The following is an 18,742-nucleotide window of genomic DNA, read 5'->3' as shown; positions in this document are numbered from 1 at the left end:
AGGGTCAGGCAGGAATCGGCGGTCAGAACAGGCAAGATCAACAACACGGGATAACAAAACTAGAACGCTGGATAGTGGTGCAAGGACTCAACAATCTGGCGTCTGACTGCTGGCTGAGGTGGTGCTTAACTACTGGATGTGATTACTGATTACTGACAGGTGTGCGTGGTAAAACCGGGATAACAGAAAACAGCTGAGGTGAAACAGGAAGTCCTTTCAACATAAAACAGGAACAGGCATCAATCGTGACACACAGCAAAAAGTCCAGTGTTGATTTGACTCTCACAGAGTCAATTTTGACTCATTTCTGGTGTTTATATAGTTCCATCTGGACTGGGGTTAAACTAACCTTTTTAAAATAGTTAAATATCTAACACTTTCCCAGAGTTACGTTTTTAAACTCATAAAAGTGTTAAGGTAACACTAAGAGGGATTCATTTTATATAGGTCAGAGTTACATGTTTTGCAATTTTGGGAGTGATGGTGTCACTCTGTTCAGTGTTAACCTTGTACCTTGAAAATGTGTTAAATGAACTCCAAACACAAATTAATTTCCATAACAACATTTATTTTTATTTTTGTCTTGCAGTTTAACAAACATCAGAAAGGAAGGTATACTAGACAAACCTTACAACACTGTAAGACTATCAACTGGTTTATAAAATTCAAGCTCAGACATTTTAAATAAATAAATAAATAAGTCATCACACAGTACTTCGAATGCATAATGAGGTTTAAAAACGTCTCACTTGAATAATGTGTTGGTCAACAATCAAATGTTTCGAAAAAACTGTCATGCCAAGAGGGAGACACAGTTAAAACACTTCAAGCAATAAAACCAAATAACAGTAGAATTTTTTGGTCAGATCTGTAGAAAGACATGTGTCACTGTCCTCAGAAGAAGCAGTAGGAAGGTGTAAAAGTGCATCATCATAAAGCAAAGTTAGCCTTGAACAGTTCATCAAATACCTCAAGGAATCAGCAAATATTTGAAACAACAAAACAAGTGATTAACCATTCATCAACCACTACTGATGCTACATTGGTGATACCCAGCAAGACTTGATTTTGATCTCATCAAAATAAGTAACAGATATATCAAAAGGTTACAAATACCACGTGAAAGATGGCAAGGCTTTCAGCTGCATCACTTGCACAAACTTTTACAGACTTCTGTCCTGGTGGTGGCGAAGATGTAACATGGAGGCCATTTCTTGGTCGCAGACTGTGGGCAAAAAGACACAGGAATTAATCTACTATTAATTTTAGTTACTTTTTATATTTAAATGTATCTAAATCCATAAATGTTAATTTACAGAATTAAAATGCTTGTATACGTAGACCTATCTCATAGGGCGTTTACTTTGTCAAAAAGGTAACTCTAACTTCAAATAACGTTTCAAAACAAAAATATAAAATACAACTCACCTCTTGTTTCATCAACATTACATCCAGTGGGACCTTCTGCTGTTAGCACCAACTAACTCAGTTCTGGTATTGAATTTAACTGCTTAATGAAACCTTTAGTAGGAACATTCCTGAAGAGATATCAAATTATTAATCTTATATATAATTGCCATATATTCATTGGCATATTCACTTACTGTCAAATGAAAACAAACTGCAGGAAAAATATGCACCGGTATCAATGATGTGAGCCACTAGTCTGTTAACCATTTGTGTTATTGTGGCATCTGTAGTAAGCGTTTCTCTTGCTTGATACTGCTGTAGATCCTCTTCACCACCAGCCTTTAACTTTAGCATACCCTAAGCTAGAATAAACTAATAGAAAATAAAAGCACAAAGAACACATTCATAAATTTCTGCAGACTGAATCAAAATGGGCCCAATGTAAATAAGCTTTTTTCTGACCTGTGTTGCAATAGATGATCTTTGTCGCTTGTTTGGAATCTCTTCTATGAATAGAGTTGATGCATCTGAGCTGCAACTTGATTCAGACGTCACAGTAATGTTTGATAAGGTGTCCGAGAACTCTAATAGAAAATATTGAAAGAGTACCTATTTTGCTTATCAGCAGTAAAGAACAGAAACACTGCATTTTATTTTACCATTTTCACATTTGAAAATAACTCACCATTTTAAAAACAGTCAACACCACATTGCCTTGTCTTACAACATCTCAGAGCATGTCTCCATTAGTTTCACCACCTCAATGACTGAAAAAGAAAAATCAGAAAGTAAATGTCCATCCTTATGTTACACAAAATGACAGTTACACATCAACTACTAATAGGCACAGAGAAGTGAGATGTGGCTCATTTAAGATAATATTTGATGATCTAACCCCTTAAAATAAATGCTTGTGTATTAAAATACTACAAACTGAAGCTTATGGAACAAGGCTTTAAGTGAATGAGTAAAACAAAAAACTTTCTAATGAAAAGTCCAACCCTCCTTCAGCAACAGCCAGTTTCACTTTACCGTTGCTTGTAACTGACCCGCAGCATTTCATCTGAGAAATACAAGAACAGTACACATTGAAAACTCGCATTTCACATGTCAACAAGTCATCGCGGTGCTCTGCAACAGCCACCATGAAGTTTAAACTTTTTGCGCGCACTAATACACGCGCGCATGCACACGCAATTGCGCAAGTGCAGGACAGAGCGCGTGAAAATATGCGGCGGCAACTGTCGAAAACATATCCGCGTTTAATGCACGCTAACAGGTTAGTAACGATAATAATGTTCACCGTTGCTGTTGCTCACAAAGATAAAGACACAGAAATGACTAATGTTAGCAGCTGAATTTGTCAAACGTAATATTTGCACACAGAGCATATATACACTACAATAACTTAGTTTATCCCATCAATTGCAGCTCCTTAATGAAGTTATACACGGTTTCACTAGCTAGCTACCACGATGCTAGCTAAAATTCTAATCACCTCTACAACGTTTACAACACAACCGTTTAGCATCAATATGCTTTGAAAAACATTACCCATGTATGTTAAATACAAGATTCAAAACACAAGTCACAGGATGAACTTAAATGCTTATTTGTAAGATATATATTTTTACTTACCGTTCCACAGTCCACATGCGAAACAACAATGGCGCTGACTTTTCAACCGAAGAACTGGGTGCATTGTGGGTGGAGCATCATTAACTCTCTGAAGAGTTTCCTTGACTTCGCTGTGATCAACACTGTCAAATAACCCTAACACTGAACAACATTTTACTCAGAATGTGTAAATATTACTCTTTGGGAGTTACAATTAACTCTGAAATTTTTAACTTCCAAATTTCAACTCTCCAATTTTTGTGTTTAGTCTTGGGTTTATTTCGCCTTAGAATTAACTGGTTAGCAGCAGTTAATTCTAAGGCAATCTTAGCGGGGTTGCCAGGTATGGTACCCCAGCCTGGTGCCTGGTTTTGGCGCTCAGATTTGAAATCTCTTTATTTCAACTCACTACTATCAGGATGAAGACGTTACATGTAGGCCGCAGTAATTTCTTTGTTTATACATGTGGGACCTTAATAATGATTCTGTTAATAACCGTTTATACACATGAGGTCTCCCAACATGAGCAAACAATCAGCATGATGATCAGCAATGGATGAACAGAGAACAGTGTTGGTGAATGAGGGTGTGTGTGTTGAAAGCTTTGTATGATAGATAATGTTAATTAATGAACATATGTGAAAACAATCACAGAAAACACAGCAATCAGCAATGAATGAATCAATGAGTTACAGGACAAGGAATGGTCAAGACCTAAGTGTGTGATGGCTTTGATCAAGCGAAAAGAGTATTTGTTTCTAACTTATAAAAACCTAAGTATTAACTAATGAATTTGGAATATTCAATTTTTGTGCTTTGAAAAACACCAGAACTCTCAGAGGATTAGAGATGTTTGTCTTGCCTTAGTTTGAAGCTGTAGGACGCTGTGCAGCGTCTCCGGTTACCGCCTTGGTTAAGCAAGGCGTGCCCTCTCTGATCCAGGTGCCACGGCCTCTGGGCCAGGAGTCGTCGCCCGCGGCGATGATGATGGCTCATACGTCCAACGGCTCATACGTCCAACGGCTCATACGTGAATAGGCTTTGGTGTTAGTTAAAACACCCAAGAACCGAACTATTTCTATGGGAGGGAATGGCGGAAATCCAGTTTTGGTTTGTTATCATTGTGAGGTTGGTGGTTCAGGATTTGCAGGAAGGACTCCCTTATCTGTGACGACACAGGTGTAACGGTTTAAGAATAGGAGGTGGTCTGTCTCCATTGGATAAAGTCTCAAAATGTGAAAAAAGGAGGAAATGCACTGAATGCGCTGAAAATTTACCATCTCCCCTTGAATCGCTGCCTTATTGTGGTGGAGGAGTTTGTGTGCCTGTTTTGTAGACTTGGAGAAGGCATTCGACCGTGTCATTCGTAGCATCCTGTGGGGGATGCTCCGGGAATATGAAGTCCGAGGCTCTTTGCAAAGGGCTGTTCGGTCTTTGTACCACCAGAGCAGGAGCTTGGTTCGCATTGTGGGCAGTAAGTCAGACCTGTTCCCAGTGCATGTTGGACTTCGGCAGGGCAGTCCTCTGTCACCGGTTCTGTTCATTATTTTTATGGACAGAATTTCTAGGCGCAGTCAGGGATTGATGCGGCGGCTGCAGTAATGTGGTCGGTGTAACGGTCTGTCGTGATGAAGAGAGAGCTGAGCCGAAAGGCAAAGTGCTCAGTTTACCGGTCAATCTACGTTCCTACACTTAGCTTTTGGTCATGGGCAAGAACGTGGATACAAGTGGCCGAAATGAGTTTCCTCTGCAGGGTGGCTGGGCACACCATTAGAGATAGGGTGAGGAGGTCTGTCACCAGGGCTCGGAGTAGAGTTGCCCACATACAACCATTATAAAAAAATGTTGAAATAATAACGTTAAAAGTTGAAAAGCTGAAAACGTGAAAAGTAATAGCAGAAATCTCTAAACGACACACATTTAGAAAGGTGAACGATGTTCAACCATGATGCATTAGGCAATGTCAAAGTTACCGAAAAATGGTGTGACATAAGAGAACAACTAGAGAAAGCATTTCCATAGGAAAATGCACAGTGAATGATGAACGTACCTGAAGAAATTTAAGAGCTGTTTAAACTGAGCTGAATATTTGCAGAAGAAGCTAAAGCAGTTGAATTCCAAATTGAGGAAATTTAAAAAGAAGATTTGCTGAATTTGAATAACTACTGAAAATTAAGGGAAAGTGTAAAGGTTTGCTTAATTTGATGATATATAGCTGAATGTAATAACAGCTAAATCCATTGTGGTGGAAATTTCCCATAAACAAGCAGATGAGAGAGTTGTCTTTTATTATAAAAATTAAGGGAAAAATATAACTGGGAAAGCAAGCAAATCAAAAATGCACATCAACAAACCAAAAACCAGCTGGGGAGATCAGAGTATACACCACGGAGGTGTCATGTAAAGTTCCCAAAATCTTCTGCCCCTTAACCCCAGTCTGACTGGGGTTAAATGTCTGTCTAGTCCAATCACATAAAACAGATATAGGACAAAACACAAGATATTAATTACAGAACACAAGTCATAAATCATACAATAAATGCATAGAATAAGGAAGAAACTATTATTTTCATTACACCATCCATCCATCTTAAACCACTTGGTTCCTGTAGGGTTGGTGGAGCCTATCCCAACCAGAGGAGAAATAATAGCTCAAATTTGTGGAAACATTTTAAACAACTAGAGGAAGCGCGTGCAGGTAATTGCTAAACTGTAAAAAGGCTCATTAAGTAGTCATAATTAGCCAATCAAAAGCAGAAAAATGCTATAAAAAAGATTTGGATTGGTGCTCATACTTTGAAAGAATTTGGAAAAGTGTGTTCTAAATTGCTAAACTTAATTCATAAAAATAACCAAAGGTGCTATCAAAGCCAAATATTTGGATTGGTCCTTTTATTTTGAATGGATTTGAAAGAGGTGTGTATGGATAAATAATGAAGTGGAAAATCATCTCATTAACTAGTCATAAAAATAACCAGTCAAAGGCAGAAATATTGCTATAAAAGCTAAATATCTGGATTAGTGCTTTTATCTTGAAAGGAGGAAGTATGAGTAAGTTCTAAACTGTAAAATAGTCTCATTAACTAGTCATAACAATAACCAGTCAAAGGCAAAAAATATTGCTATATTTTTTTCACATTGAATAAAATTCTCTCACAAAGAAAAGAATAACCGGGAGAGCCGCTCTGCCCCCAGACACTCTTGCTTCTGGTTACATGCGGAATGCGTAGGATTCCTGGTGTCCGATGTGTCTGGAGCCACTGTTCATTGATGATGCAGAGGATCTATTTATATTTTGGACTTGGTTGGCCTCAGTCATACATCTATAAACAATACTTCACTATACTCATGCAGATACAAACCCCAACCCCCCCACCTTACAGTCTCACCTTCTGCTCTCCGACTTTTTTTTCCCAACAAGGTTCCCTCTTGTACTCTTTGCTGCTGTATGTGTGTGGTTCTGCTAGCATGGCTGCCTGAAGAAATTCCCAAATTGTGGGATTAATAAAATTCTAATCTAATCTAATCTAATCTAATCTAATCTAATCTAATCTATAAAAGATAAATAATATATAAAGACCCACACTTATAAATACTTAATATGTTTGCTTAGGACTTGTGTTTGCGGACATACAGCAGACAGGTGGGTATAGTGGATCAGCAAGATTTATTGGATACAACAAATATATTCCTTTGTACTTGCAAACAAAAGTATTTTAGGTCAGTCTAATTTGAGATCTAAATAAAACATATTAAATTGGCCAACTGATGAAGCAACTCTAGAACCAGCAAAAAATAGAAAAATGTAGAAAAATTAAACTTAATTTTTCACTTTTATCAGACACCAACTATTTTATGTTCAAAGCCAAAATGTATGTTTTAAAGAAGGAGTACTGTTCTTCAACCTTTTATGACAGTCATAATACAGTCAGTGTATCACAGTCATCACTATGGTCTCATTAAACAGTTCAAGCAACCACTGGAAAATCTGCCATTTTTATATCACTTTTATAAGTGTATAATAAGCTAGGTCCAGGAAAAGACCAAAAGGTACTTAGTAGTGCTATCAACATATTACATAGAGTGGGATGGCATATTCTATAAAGCTAAACTAGCTTGTATTTAAATAACAAATACAGACATAGGTTAAAATAGATGCTCTGACAAATGATGCATGTAATTGTTGGGTAACAATTACATAAAATCACACATAATTCACAACACAGTTTTAATTGTTGACATTGGTTAAACATTGTAAAAGATGAAAAAGACCTGATACCTTTAATTTCACTCCATACATTTACAAAATTAGCAGCGGCTGTTGGGTCCTTTGATACTTTGATTGGAGGGTGTTTTCTAAAATTGGTTCATTCCACTCTGAAAGTGAGGGTGATTTAACTGCGGGTGGGAGGATGTGGAAGTGTTTGATGAAGTAGGTGTTTATTTAACAGTTGTGTAAAGAGCTGATCCCCCCTTTGATTTGAAATTGACAAGAACAGTAAAGGTTATCTATGGCGTCAAATTAGGGTCACAAAGAATTTGTGTGTATGCAGCCAGATTTATGCATGAAAAAAGATGACATTGCTAAGTCTGGAAGTCTGGAGCTCTTTGATTAGACTGCTGCCTCTGCAACCCAGCCCTGGATAAGCAGTCAGAAATGGATGAATGAAAGTTTAGAAGTACATATCTGATTACAAATATACAAGGGCGGTCCGATAAGTACTTAGCCTACAAAAAAAACCCGAAATTTTTGGAAAAGTGGCGATTAATTTTTCAATATAGTCTCCTTTTAGTTCGATACACTTGACCCAGCGATGCTCCAATTTCTTTAACCCGTCTGAAAAATAGGTTTTCTCGAGGTCTGCACAGTAGGATTCTGTGGCGGAAATGTATTCCTCATTCGACTCAAATTTTTGTATTCAAGTTTGGAAACAGAAAGAAGTCGCACAGGGCGAGGGAAATCTGGAGCTCTTTGCTTAGACTGCTGCCTCTGCAACCTGGCCCCGGATAAGCAGCTACAAATAGATGGATGGAAGTTCAGAAGTACAAGTACAGGTCTATCCCCATGCAGTCATCACTCAGTCTTTAGGCCACCATGGCCTGGTGTGCAAACACCCACTGCTGTTGGCCAGTCTACCTGCTGCTCTCCTGAACAACATTTTTACAGCTTTTACTTTGCAGCAAGTCTTTTATATGAACATGGTATGGAACAATGGTATGACATTTTATGGGGTCATATACAAAATATACAAAAGTTGCTGCCTCTAGTAGAATCTTTCCGCAAAACAATATCTGACGTATCAGTATTCATAGTTCGTTTCTGTGGATCAATACTTAAAAAAAACACTCATCCAAAACTGCAGAGATTATTAGTTTAACAGTTCAGTCGATAGCAAAAGTCCATGCTTTGGACTTTGTAGGATCTAACAAACTTTTGAATTTGTAGCAAGCATCAAAATGATCGATGGTTGCAATGCACCATGGTACCTTTGACGATGGCAAGCACTGTAGCATTGTAGCCCATGAGCGCAGGTAAGTCCAAATAAAAATAAAATTTTAACTTGACTTGGACCTTGTAATGTTGTTAAATTGTCCTTTGTTTCAATTTTCAATGGATAATTGTGTTGCATGAGCAACTGACCGTTTAAGCCTCTCTGGAACTGGGGAGAGAGGACGGTGAGGTGCTTGGATATAGTGCATTTAGGGAAGGTACATCATGACTTTCTGTCTGAGTAAGGGCAGAGGAAGACTGAGGGGATGTTTGCAGATCAGTTGCAAAGGTGGAAGTATTCTGAGAAATGTTTGAGGAAGAAATCAGTGGCTGATAAGAAGTATGAGTAGCGGAAGAATGGCTTGTTGAAGGAGAGACAGTAAGACGAAGAACAGAGGATCCACAACTGAGAGAAGTGGTTTCGGTATGTCTTGCTAAGTTTTCATTGGACACCCACTGATGTGGATTTGTGGCTGGGCAGATCAAGTTTAGGGTGCTAGATGAGGCGGCAAATGTTGGGGACAGTATGGAGGATGTGGTTGTGTTAGACGTTATTGTCAGTGTACTGTAGGAAGGTGGGATCATCGGCATCTGCCCCTGTAGGAGCTGCAGAATGATTCTGATGTCTGCTGATATACGAGACTCCAACCTGAAAAGCACATATAAGGAAAAGCTTACAGAGATGTTCTATTGACTTGTATCAACCTTTTGGCTATTGTAGTGGCTATTAATTGTTAGACTTATAAATATATAATTTAAACGCCCTACAAACAATCAAACATAATCAAAAATATTAGTGCCTGGCAGCAATTAACATCCTTATTCGCGTTCATTCATTAACATCCTTATTCTTTTGCACTGCACTAACCCATAGAGCAGAGCTGGTCTCACCACTGTCTTGTACACCTATCCTTTAAGTCTTTCTGACATTCTTCTGTCACACAACACTCCTGACACTTTCCTCCACCTTCTCCAACCCACCTGCACTCGCCTCTTCACTTCTTCCACACTCGCCATCACACTGAACTGTTGACCCCTAGTACCTAAACTCCTGCACCTTCTTCACCGTAGCCCCCTTTAGCCTCACTGTTTTACCTTGACCCCTCTCATTTAGACACATGTATTCTGTCTTACTATGAGTGACTTTCATGCCTCTTCTTTCCAGAGCAAACCTTTATCTCTCCAGCTGTTCTTCCGCCTGCTCTCTAGTCTCACTGCAGATCACAATGTCATCATTGTCCAGGGAGATTCCTGTCTGACCTCGTCTGTTAGCCTGTTCATCAGCATAGCAAACATGAAGAGACTCAAAGCTGATCCTTGGTGTAGTCCCAACTCTACCTTGAACTCCTCTGTCTGATCTACAGCACATCTCATCACCGTCATACTCCTCTCATACATGTCCTGGACTACTCCAGGACATGTATGGCGTACTCCTCTGCCACTCCTGACAACCTCATCCAGTACCACAGCTCCTCCATCAACACCCTGTCAAATGCCTTCTCTAAATTCACAGACACAATGCAACTCCTTCTGACCATCTTTGTACTTTTCCATCAACATTCTCGAATCAAAAACGGCATCAGTGGTGCTCTTGTGGGGCATGAAACCATACTGCTGCTTACAAATCTCCACCTTCTTCCTGAGCCTGGCTTCCACTCTTCTCTTCCTCTTTCCCACAGCTTCAATGTGTGGCTCAATAAATTTATTCCTCTGTAGTTCTTTAAAAAAACATTGTTCTTAAAAATTGGCACCAGAACGCTTCTCCATTTCTGGAGAGGCGAATGCTGTTGGAATGCTGTTGAACAAGCTAGTTAGAAACTCCACTGCTGTCTCTCCTAGACACTTTCACACCTCCACAGGTACATCATCAGGACCAACAGCCACTCTTCATCCTTTTCAGAGCCTTCCTCACCTCATCCTTTGTAATCTCTGCTATTTCCTGCTCCACAACATCCACATCTTTCTCCCTTCTTTCCCTGTCATTTTACTCATTCATCAGCTCCTCAAAATACTCCTTCAATCTTCTCTGCACACTCTCCTTGGGTGTTAGCACCTTTCCATCACTGTCTTCAATCACCCTTATCTGTTGCACATCCTTCCCATCGCTATCTCTCTGTCTGTGCAAGTCCTTCTGTCCTTCCTTTGTGTCTAATCTGTCATACAGCTCATCGTAAGCTTTCTTTGTACTCCTGTCTAGTTTCCTCAGTCTTTTCTACATTCAACTTCCTTTTAGCCAACCTCTTCCTCCGGATGCAGTCCTTCACTTCCTCATTCCACCACCAAGTGTCTGTATTTACTTTCCTCCTTCCAGATGACACACCCAGCACCTTTCCTACCTGTTTCCCTAATAACCTCTGCTGTACTTTCCCAGTCATCTGGAAGCCCCTCCTGACCACCCAGAGTCTGTCTTAACTTCTGCCTGAATTCCTCGCAAGTTTAGCTTCAATCACTTGGTCTTCTTTTCTGTCTATCCTCTCTTCTTCTTCCTGACCACCAGAATCATCTTACACACCACCATGCGGTGATGTCCATCTGCGTGCTCCTACCTCTACTCTTGTATGTCACTCTGTGTTCCTCTCTCTTCTCCGCAATACTATGTGCTTTGCTGCCCTTCCACCTCATCTCCTGCACACACAGTACATCTACCTTCCTTCCCTCCATCATGTCTGCCATCTCTTTGCCTTTCCTTGTCATTGTGCCAACATTAAGAGTCCTATTCTCAGATCTATGCTCCTACCTTTCCTCTTCTCTCTCTGACCACAAATCCTTCTGCCTCTTCTCCTTGTTCAACCAACAGTAGTCTAATTTCCACCAGCGCACTGTAGGTTATTAGCATCGGTGGTGGTCTTGTCAACCCAGGCCATATCTGGTATGAAATTCTAATGGATGATTCGCATGGTTGTTTTTGGCAAGCTTTACACCGGATGTCCTTCCTGACACAACACTCTCTATTTATCCGGGCTTGGGACTGGCACAGAGCCTGAAGTTTGTAGCTATCCACTTAGCTATGGCATTAATTAGCTTCTCTTGCTTTTGTTTATACTTCTCCTACACACTACATCCAATGTAGTCTGCCTAAGTCTCCCTCCGCTGTTTGTTTAGGTGGGTGATTTGCCGCAGATTCAGCTTTGCCGTGATTGACTTGTTTCAGCAAACTCATTTGATAATGTCAATTTGTTCTATTCTATTCTACTCGTTCTATTCGGTTCCAGTTCAGTGAGCATTGCAGAGGTTAAGAAGTGTAAAAATAATAAAATAAAAATGAACTGCATTAACACGCATTGCCAGCGTTGAAGCCCTGTGCTAACGCAAAATTAACACGTTAATATACCACTCTATTCTCACCCTCCGCGGGTGGTCTCATCCACTTTCCAAGCTCGGGTCCTCTACCAGAGGCCAGGGAGCTTGAGGGTTCTGCGCAGTATCCTTGCTGTTCCTAGGACTGCACTTTTCTGGACTGAGATTTCGGATGTTTTTCCAGGGATCTGTCGTAGCCACTCCTCCAGTTTGGGGGTCACAGCCCCTAGTGCTCCGATCACCACAGGCACCACTGTGGCCTTCACCTTCCAAGCCTTCTCCAGTTCTTCTCTGAGCCCTTGGTATTTCTCTAGTTTCTCATGTTCCTTTTTCCTGATGTTGCCATCGCTTGGTATTGCCACATCCACCACTACGGCTTTCCTCTGCTCTTTATCCACCACCACAATGTCTGGTTGGTTCGCCATTACCATTCTGTCAGTCTGGATCTGGAAGTCCCACAGGATCTTGGCTCGCTCGTTCTCTACCACCTTGGGAGGTGTTTCCCACTTTGATCTTAGGGTTTCCAGTCCATACTCCGCGCAGATGTTCCTGTATACTATGCCAGCCACTTGGTTATGGCGTTCCATGTATGCTTTGCCTGCCAGCATCTTACACCCTGCAGTTATGTGCTGGACCGTCTCTGGGGCCTCTTTGCACAGTCTACACCTTGGGTCTTGTCTGGTGTGGTAGATCTGGGCCTCTATGGCTCTGGTGCTCAGGGCCTGCTCCTGTGCAGCCAGGATGAGTGCCTCTGTGCTGTCCTTCAGCCCGGCCCTTTCAAGCCATTGGTAGGATTTGTTGAGATCAGCCACTTCAGTTATGTTTCGGTGGTACATCCCGTGTAAGGGCTTGTCCTCCCATGATGGTCCTTCTTCCAGCATCTCATCCTCTGTGCTCCACTGCCTGAGACATTCACTCAGCACGTCATCTGTCGGGGCCTTATCCTTGATGTACTTATGGATCTTGGATGTTTCATCCCGGATAGTGGCTCTCACGCTCACTAGTCCTCGGCCTCCTTCCTTGCGGCTAGCGTATAGTCTCAGGGTGCTGGATTTGGGGTGGAACCCTCCATGCATGGTGAGGAGCTTTCGTGTCTTAACATCCGTGGTCTGTATCTCTTCCTTTGGCCACCTTATTATTCCTGCAGGGTATCTGATCACTGGCAGGGCGTAGCTGTTTATTGCCTGGGATTTGTTCTTGCCATTGAGCTGGCTTCTTAGGACTTGCCTTACTCGTTGGAGGTATTTGGCTGTTGCTGCATTCCTTGTTGCCTGTTCAAGGTTGCCGTTCGCCTGTGGTATTCCAAGGTACTTGTAGTTGTCCTCAATGTCTGCTATTGTTCCTTCTGGAAGTGAGACCCCTTCTGTGTGGATTACCTTGCCTCTCTTTGTCACCATCCTCCCACATTTCTCGAGCCCGAATGACATCCCGATGTCTGAGCTGTAGATCCTTGTGGTGTGGATCAGCGAGTCGATGTCTCGCTCGTTCTTAGCATACAGCTTGATGTCGTCCATGTAGAGGAGGTGACTTATGGTGGCCCCGTTCCGGAGTCGGTATCCATAGCCAGTCTTGTTTATTATTTGGCTGAGGGGGTTCAGACCTATGCAGAACCGCAGTGGGGACAGTGCATCTCCTTGGTATATGCCACATTTGATGGATACTTGGGCAAGTGGCTTCCCATTGGCTTCAAGTGTGGTTTTCCACAACCTCATCGAGTTTGCAATGAAGGCCCTTAGAGTTCTGTTGATGTTGTACAGCTCCAAGCATTCAGTGATCCATGTGTGTGGCATTGAGTCATAGGCTTTCTTGTAGTCGATCCAGGCTGTGCACAGGTTGGTGTGTCGCGCTCTGCAGTCTTGGGCAACTGTTCTGTCTACCAGGAGTTGGTGTTTGGCTCCTCTGGTATCCTTACCAATGCCCTTCTGTGCATCGCTCATGTATTGACCCATGTGCCCACTTATCTTAGCGGCGATGATGCCTGACATGAGCTTCCATGTTGTGGAGAGACAGGTTATTGGCCGGTAGTTGGATGGGACAGTACCCTTTGAGGGATCCTTCATTATCAGGATCGTTCGCCCTTTGGTTAGCCATTCAGGGTGAGTCCCATCCCTTAGCAGCTGGTTCATTTGTGCTGCCAGGCGCTCGTGGATTGCAGTGAGCTTCTTTAGCCAGTAGGCGTGGATCATGTCAGGGCCGGGTGCTGTCCAGTTTTTCATACCTGAGACTCTTTGTTGGATGTCTGCCACTGTGATAGTCACTGGATTCTGTTCAGGGAGGTTGCTGTGGTCTTCCCTCAGATCCACCAGCCACTGTGCATCTCTGTTGTGTGATGCCTCCCTCTCCCATATCCCTTTCCAGTACTGTTCAGTTTCCAGCCTTGGTGGGTCTGCTCTGCTGTTATTACCCTGCCATTGAGAGTACACTTTCGCAGGTTGTGTTGCGAACAGCCGGTTTATTCGTCTGGCTTCGTTATCTCTGGTGTATCTCTTTAGGCGGCTGGCCAAGGCTTGTAGCCTTTGCTTGGCAGTTTCGAGTGCTTCAGGTATGGGCATCTGGCTGTACCTCTTGGGCATCGGTCTTTTCATTGCCCCTCTCTGGGCCTCTGTCATTTGGCTCACTTCCCGCCTCCAACCTTCGTTTCCATGGTGGGTATTGTTTCTCATGGCTCCCATGGTTGCTCTTATAGCCAAGCACCTCTAGGATCACTGATGCTGAAGCGTATATCAGCTCATTGGTTTCTGTGATTGTTGTGGTAGGGATCGCTCTCAATGCTGCATTCACATCTTCCATGAGACTTTCTGATGGTACTTCACTTAGCCGTTGTAGTGGGGTTCGGGGTTGCCTGTTTAATCTCGCCATGATCTTGTCTTTCAGGTCAGTCGCTGCCTCGCTCAGCGTATCTGTGCTTATTGGGGCTTCGTATCCAATTTCCGGTCGGGGAGATGGTGAAACCTCCCCTCTGACCTGGCGTCCTGGCTCCCCCTTGCCGTAGCATTTGTGTTGTATCTCGTCTTTCTGTGATAGCAGTTGCCGTTTGTGGATGTTGGAACACTGAGCTACTAGTTGCTTCGCCGTCAGCCTTGAATGTGGGTTTCTCCGTTCCCATTCACCGCACATTCTTTGCATGTAGCCCCTCTGACTAGGGTTACTTGAGTAGTAGCATTCCAACAGAGCCTTGTTCTCGCATCTCAGCCATTTCTTTCTTGTTCCAGGTGCCCCAACACCTGACGGAGACCTTGTTAGACCGGGCGACGTCTGAGCCGGTATCTCATGTGGTTCATTGTCTCTCATGATATGAGGTAGGCGGTAGCTTGAAGGGTCTTGCCCAAGGACCCACACTGGATGCCTATTCGCCCTAACGGGGATTCGAACCGGGAATATATATATATATATATATATATATATGTACACACACAATATATATATACATATTACTCTGTATTTACCATCCACAGTAGACAGCTGTGAGAACTTGATACCCACCTGGTTATCTGTTGTTGCACTACTTCTAGTCTGTTCTCAAACTCTGCCTTCTGCCTCATAGAGATGACAGGGGGAAGAGGGAAACTAGGAGATGTGGTGGAACAGTGAGAGGTGGAAGGCGGGTCAGGCACCTGTTGAGAGAGAGGCTGAAGGGGAGACGAGGAGAGGCTGTGGGAGCAAAGCGTTTCTTGGTTTCTCTGTTCTTCTTGGCTGTCTGAGCCAAACATAAAGATGTTGGACACTCCTAAACAACATACAAATGACAATGACACACATTTGCTGGTAGAGCTGCAGCTACTGTATATTACTGTCTCATTTTATTCAAATGTTATGTACACCAACCTGTTAAAGCATTGTGTGTTCTTTCATTTCTGTCAGCCTCAAGGTACCTTGCAGTGTTTGCAGTAGCAGCAGGAGTAATGGAGGTCTTTGCAGGGCTCGTCACCTCTGAGTCCTCATCTTCATTCTCACTGGAGAACACGCGGGCATATCTACAGAAGCACTTAGTTCAGAGTTTAATATTGCAATGATTAAAGTACAGCACAGAAAATGTTTGTTGTAGGTTTTAAGGTAAAGTAAATACACAATCTTACAGTGCATGTTTATGATCATCTTTGTTGTAGCTACGCTGCTCCCAGTTGCTGTGTCTTCTTCTACTTCTGTAAGCACCTCTCAGTCTCTTTGCTGAGGTGGTGTCACCTGAGAGATACACATCAATGATCACTGTAAGTTTACCAGCCACAGAAATTACTGAACTTCCCAGAAACAGAGGAGATTAAAATGCAAACTTAATGTCTAGACCAGGGGTCAGCAACCCACGGCCATCCTTATACTTTGGCTCTGTGTGGCCTGGAAAAATAAATTGAAATTTTTTCTTTTTTTTTAACTTTTCGTTGCTCAAAATTGCATTGCAGCAGCTGTTGCGCTCCTCCCTGGTTTACACGCCTGACGTGTCCTCACCGCTGCCGGTGTTAAAGATGAATGTGTTTCCAGATTGACCGGTGACCAACTTCCAAATGCGCACCAGTTGCTCTCAGCAGAGAAAAGTGAACTACCTGTCCCCATCGATGCCTTGACAAACAGTCTTAACAAGTTTTACAAGGCGTAATCTGACGCAGTTTGATTGTTGCTCGTATTTTAGTTACAAAAGTAGCTAAAAGAGAATTAGGACTAAATAAGTGGCTCCTCCATGTCTGATTCTGTTTTATTATGGAATTTTAGATGTGGCTTACATCTACTCTATTGTTGTCATTCTCTATGCTAAAAAAGTACATAAATTGAACTATTGGTACATTTGTCAACTCATTGCTTAAATATCACATTTTCAACAAATCTCAACAGCAGGCGATGTAACAGTTAGAGGCCCACTTCGTCTTAAATGCACCGTTGCAAGTATGTTGTCCTGTCTTTACAGATAGTGTTTCTGAAAAGGTACCTGTGTGTGTGGAAGACAGTCTATGTGACTGCTGTGGTCTGCTGAATCCTTCACAGTCCAAATCTACTCCACTCAAACAAGCAGCAGCTTCAGAATTTGCCTATAAATCAAGAGAAAGCAAAGACAATTAAAAGTGATGAAGTTGCATGCCATTTAGCATTTTGTTTGGGAAAGTGCATCTTCACAAAGCTATCACCATGGACTTACTATATTCATAAAGTTAAAGGACAACTTCACACTATTTGTTTGATAATGACATGGTAAAATAGCTTCAGAAGCTTTAGTAAACTCAATGGTAGGTCTTCAAAAAGGTTTTAGATTTACAGGATTAATCTAGAACCACCTTTTTAATACGTAGGTGCAGACAATACTTTTTAAATACATGGTGACAGTAAAGTTGAACTTATTTTGCTTTTACTCTGCATCAAGACACCAATTAAATCATCATTCATTTCAATTTTGACTAATCAACAATAAATATTATATAATATTCCAGAATTCATCGTTAGATTCCTAACGTGACCTGTTGTAACACTAGGGACGTACGTCTCTGAGATTGAAAGTGATATCCAAGTTTGACCAGAAATGTTGAGAAAATTCAGGATACATTTCAAGAACCTGCCAATATAAACAACAGAAAAAGAAAATTGTATAATTGTAATGAATACTTTTTAATACACATATAACACAGCAAAACCCATTTACGCACGCACACACACACACACACACACACACACACACACACACACACACACACACACACACACACACACACACACACACACACATACCTCCAGCATCTCATCTCTGTGTATCTTGTGCAGATCACAATAAGTCAAAGCTCTGACATCAGCACGGGATTTTCCTGGTAGAATATACATATTGACAGGCTCCCCAAAGATATCATTTTTACCTGGACATGAAGAAAATTTAAATGTGGCTACATAAAAAAGTCCATACTTCTGTTTTGACTGAGAAAGAATGCAACACTGAATACGTTTTGTGTGAAAATAATTTAAAAATTACAGTTTACTCCTTATGGACTATAAAAATGTTGAGTGTAGTGTAGTGTAGTTAGCATTAGTCATAATTATGACTAATGCTTGTAAATAACTGAAAACATCTAAAACTTACTGACTCTGGATGAAGACACTGACATATACACTGGCAATCTTATATTGATACTTACCAAGAATAGCCAACACCACATCTTCTTTGAGGATTTCTATGGATCCTCTGGCAATGAAGTACAGGTCTGAGATCAGGTCACCAGCGTGGACCAGGGTGTCACCAGGAGGGGCATGGGTGGTCTTAAATCTCATGGCTAGTGCCCTCAGACAGCCTTTACTGGATCCTAGACATGATTAATCCAATTTAACCAGAACCGTGTATTCTTGTCTTTTTGTTATTCCTGCCGTAAAATCTGCTGATCAGGATCCCATGTGTACAGTCAATTTTGGATTGACTGAAGGTAATCTGGAAGGTGAAATATTGTGAAGTGAAGTGTAATAATAGGACTACCTTTGAAAGCTTTACAGTTCTGCAGCAGTGACCTGTTGAGGTGGAGACAAATATCTGCCTGGAGACATTCAGGGAAACCTTCTAAAACCTGGAGAAAACAGAAAGCAAGACATTTGGAAATAATAGAATGAGTAACTTAAAGACATCAACTGATAGGACTCCTTTGAAGAGATCAGATAGGGATAAAATAAGATAAAACTTGAGGACCTGTGTATCATGACAAGAAAAAATTATTATAATGACGCTTACTGATGTGAGGTCGCTATCGGACTGTCCAGACTCAGGACACTACATTTTGTCTAATGTTGCATCCCTGCTCTTGAGTTTGTTTCTGTGCGCCTCCTAACCCTCCAACCTCTAGCTTGTTTTTTATGATTTGTACCTCGACTTTAGTTCAAATTAATTGATTTCTGTTTACCAGTCATGTTGTTAGTAGTTTGTCTTGTTTCATCAACTTTGACTGTTGCCACCAAACCCACTGAGTATGT

The 18,742-nt window shown here is 41.6% G+C and overlaps 1 protein-coding gene and 2 long non-coding RNA genes across 5 annotated transcripts in view; 1 reads left to right on the top strand and 2 right to left on the bottom strand.

Moving 5' to 3' along the window:
- Nucleotides 1-553: 553 nt before the first annotated feature.
- On the bottom strand, nt 554-2,231 carry LOC114844373 (uncharacterized). The gene is made up of 5 exons (XR_003783722.3): nt 2,096-2,231; nt 1,873-1,994; nt 1,641-1,782; nt 1,429-1,538; nt 554-1,225 (listed from the first exon to the last, which is right to left on the bottom strand). It is a non-coding gene; the product is annotated as an uncharacterized LOC114844373 (long non-coding RNA).
- Nucleotides 2,232-2,559: 328 nt separating this feature from the next.
- Nucleotides 2,560-18,742, top strand: part of LOC121201772 (uncharacterized) — a 20,650-nt gene continuing 4,467 nt past the window's right edge. For both annotated transcript variants that reach the window (XR_008693033.1, XR_005896881.2), the window contains exons 1-4: nt 2,560-2,689; nt 15,028-15,114; nt 15,360-15,580; nt 15,677-16,023. This is a non-coding gene — a long non-coding RNA (uncharacterized LOC121201772). The remainder of the gene's footprint in view (nt 2,690-15,027; nt 15,115-15,359; nt 15,581-15,676; nt 16,024-18,742) is intronic.
- LOC114844362 (potassium voltage-gated channel subfamily H member 7-like) overlaps nt 6,676-18,742 on the bottom strand; it is a 25,555-nt gene continuing 13,488 nt past the window's right edge. For both annotated transcript variants that reach the window (XM_029131684.3, XM_055503697.1), the window contains exons 14-22: nt 18,255-18,342; nt 17,923-18,087; nt 17,525-17,646; nt 17,280-17,351; nt 16,734-16,833; nt 15,892-15,997; nt 15,641-15,789; nt 15,299-15,542; nt 6,676-9,167 (exon numbers count right to left, since the gene is read on the bottom strand). In XM_029131684.3, the coding sequence (XP_028987517.1) occupies nt 8,672-9,167; nt 15,299-15,542; nt 15,641-15,789; nt 15,892-15,997; nt 16,734-16,833; nt 17,280-17,351; nt 17,525-17,646; nt 17,923-18,087; nt 18,255-18,342 (1,542 nt within the window). In that variant the 3' untranslated portion in view covers nt 6,676-8,671. The remainder of the gene's footprint in view (nt 9,168-15,298; nt 15,543-15,640; nt 15,790-15,891; nt 15,998-16,733; nt 16,834-17,279; nt 17,352-17,524; nt 17,647-17,922; nt 18,088-18,254; nt 18,343-18,742) is intronic.

Source organism: Betta splendens, chromosome 17 (assembly GCF_900634795.4).
Source record: "Betta splendens chromosome 17, fBetSpl5.4, whole genome shotgun sequence".
Classification (NCBI taxonomy): domain Eukaryota; kingdom Metazoa; phylum Chordata; class Actinopteri; order Anabantiformes; family Osphronemidae; genus Betta; species Betta splendens.
The sequence above is the reverse complement of the archived record's forward strand: the minus strand, read 5'-3'. Positions and strand labels throughout refer to the sequence as shown.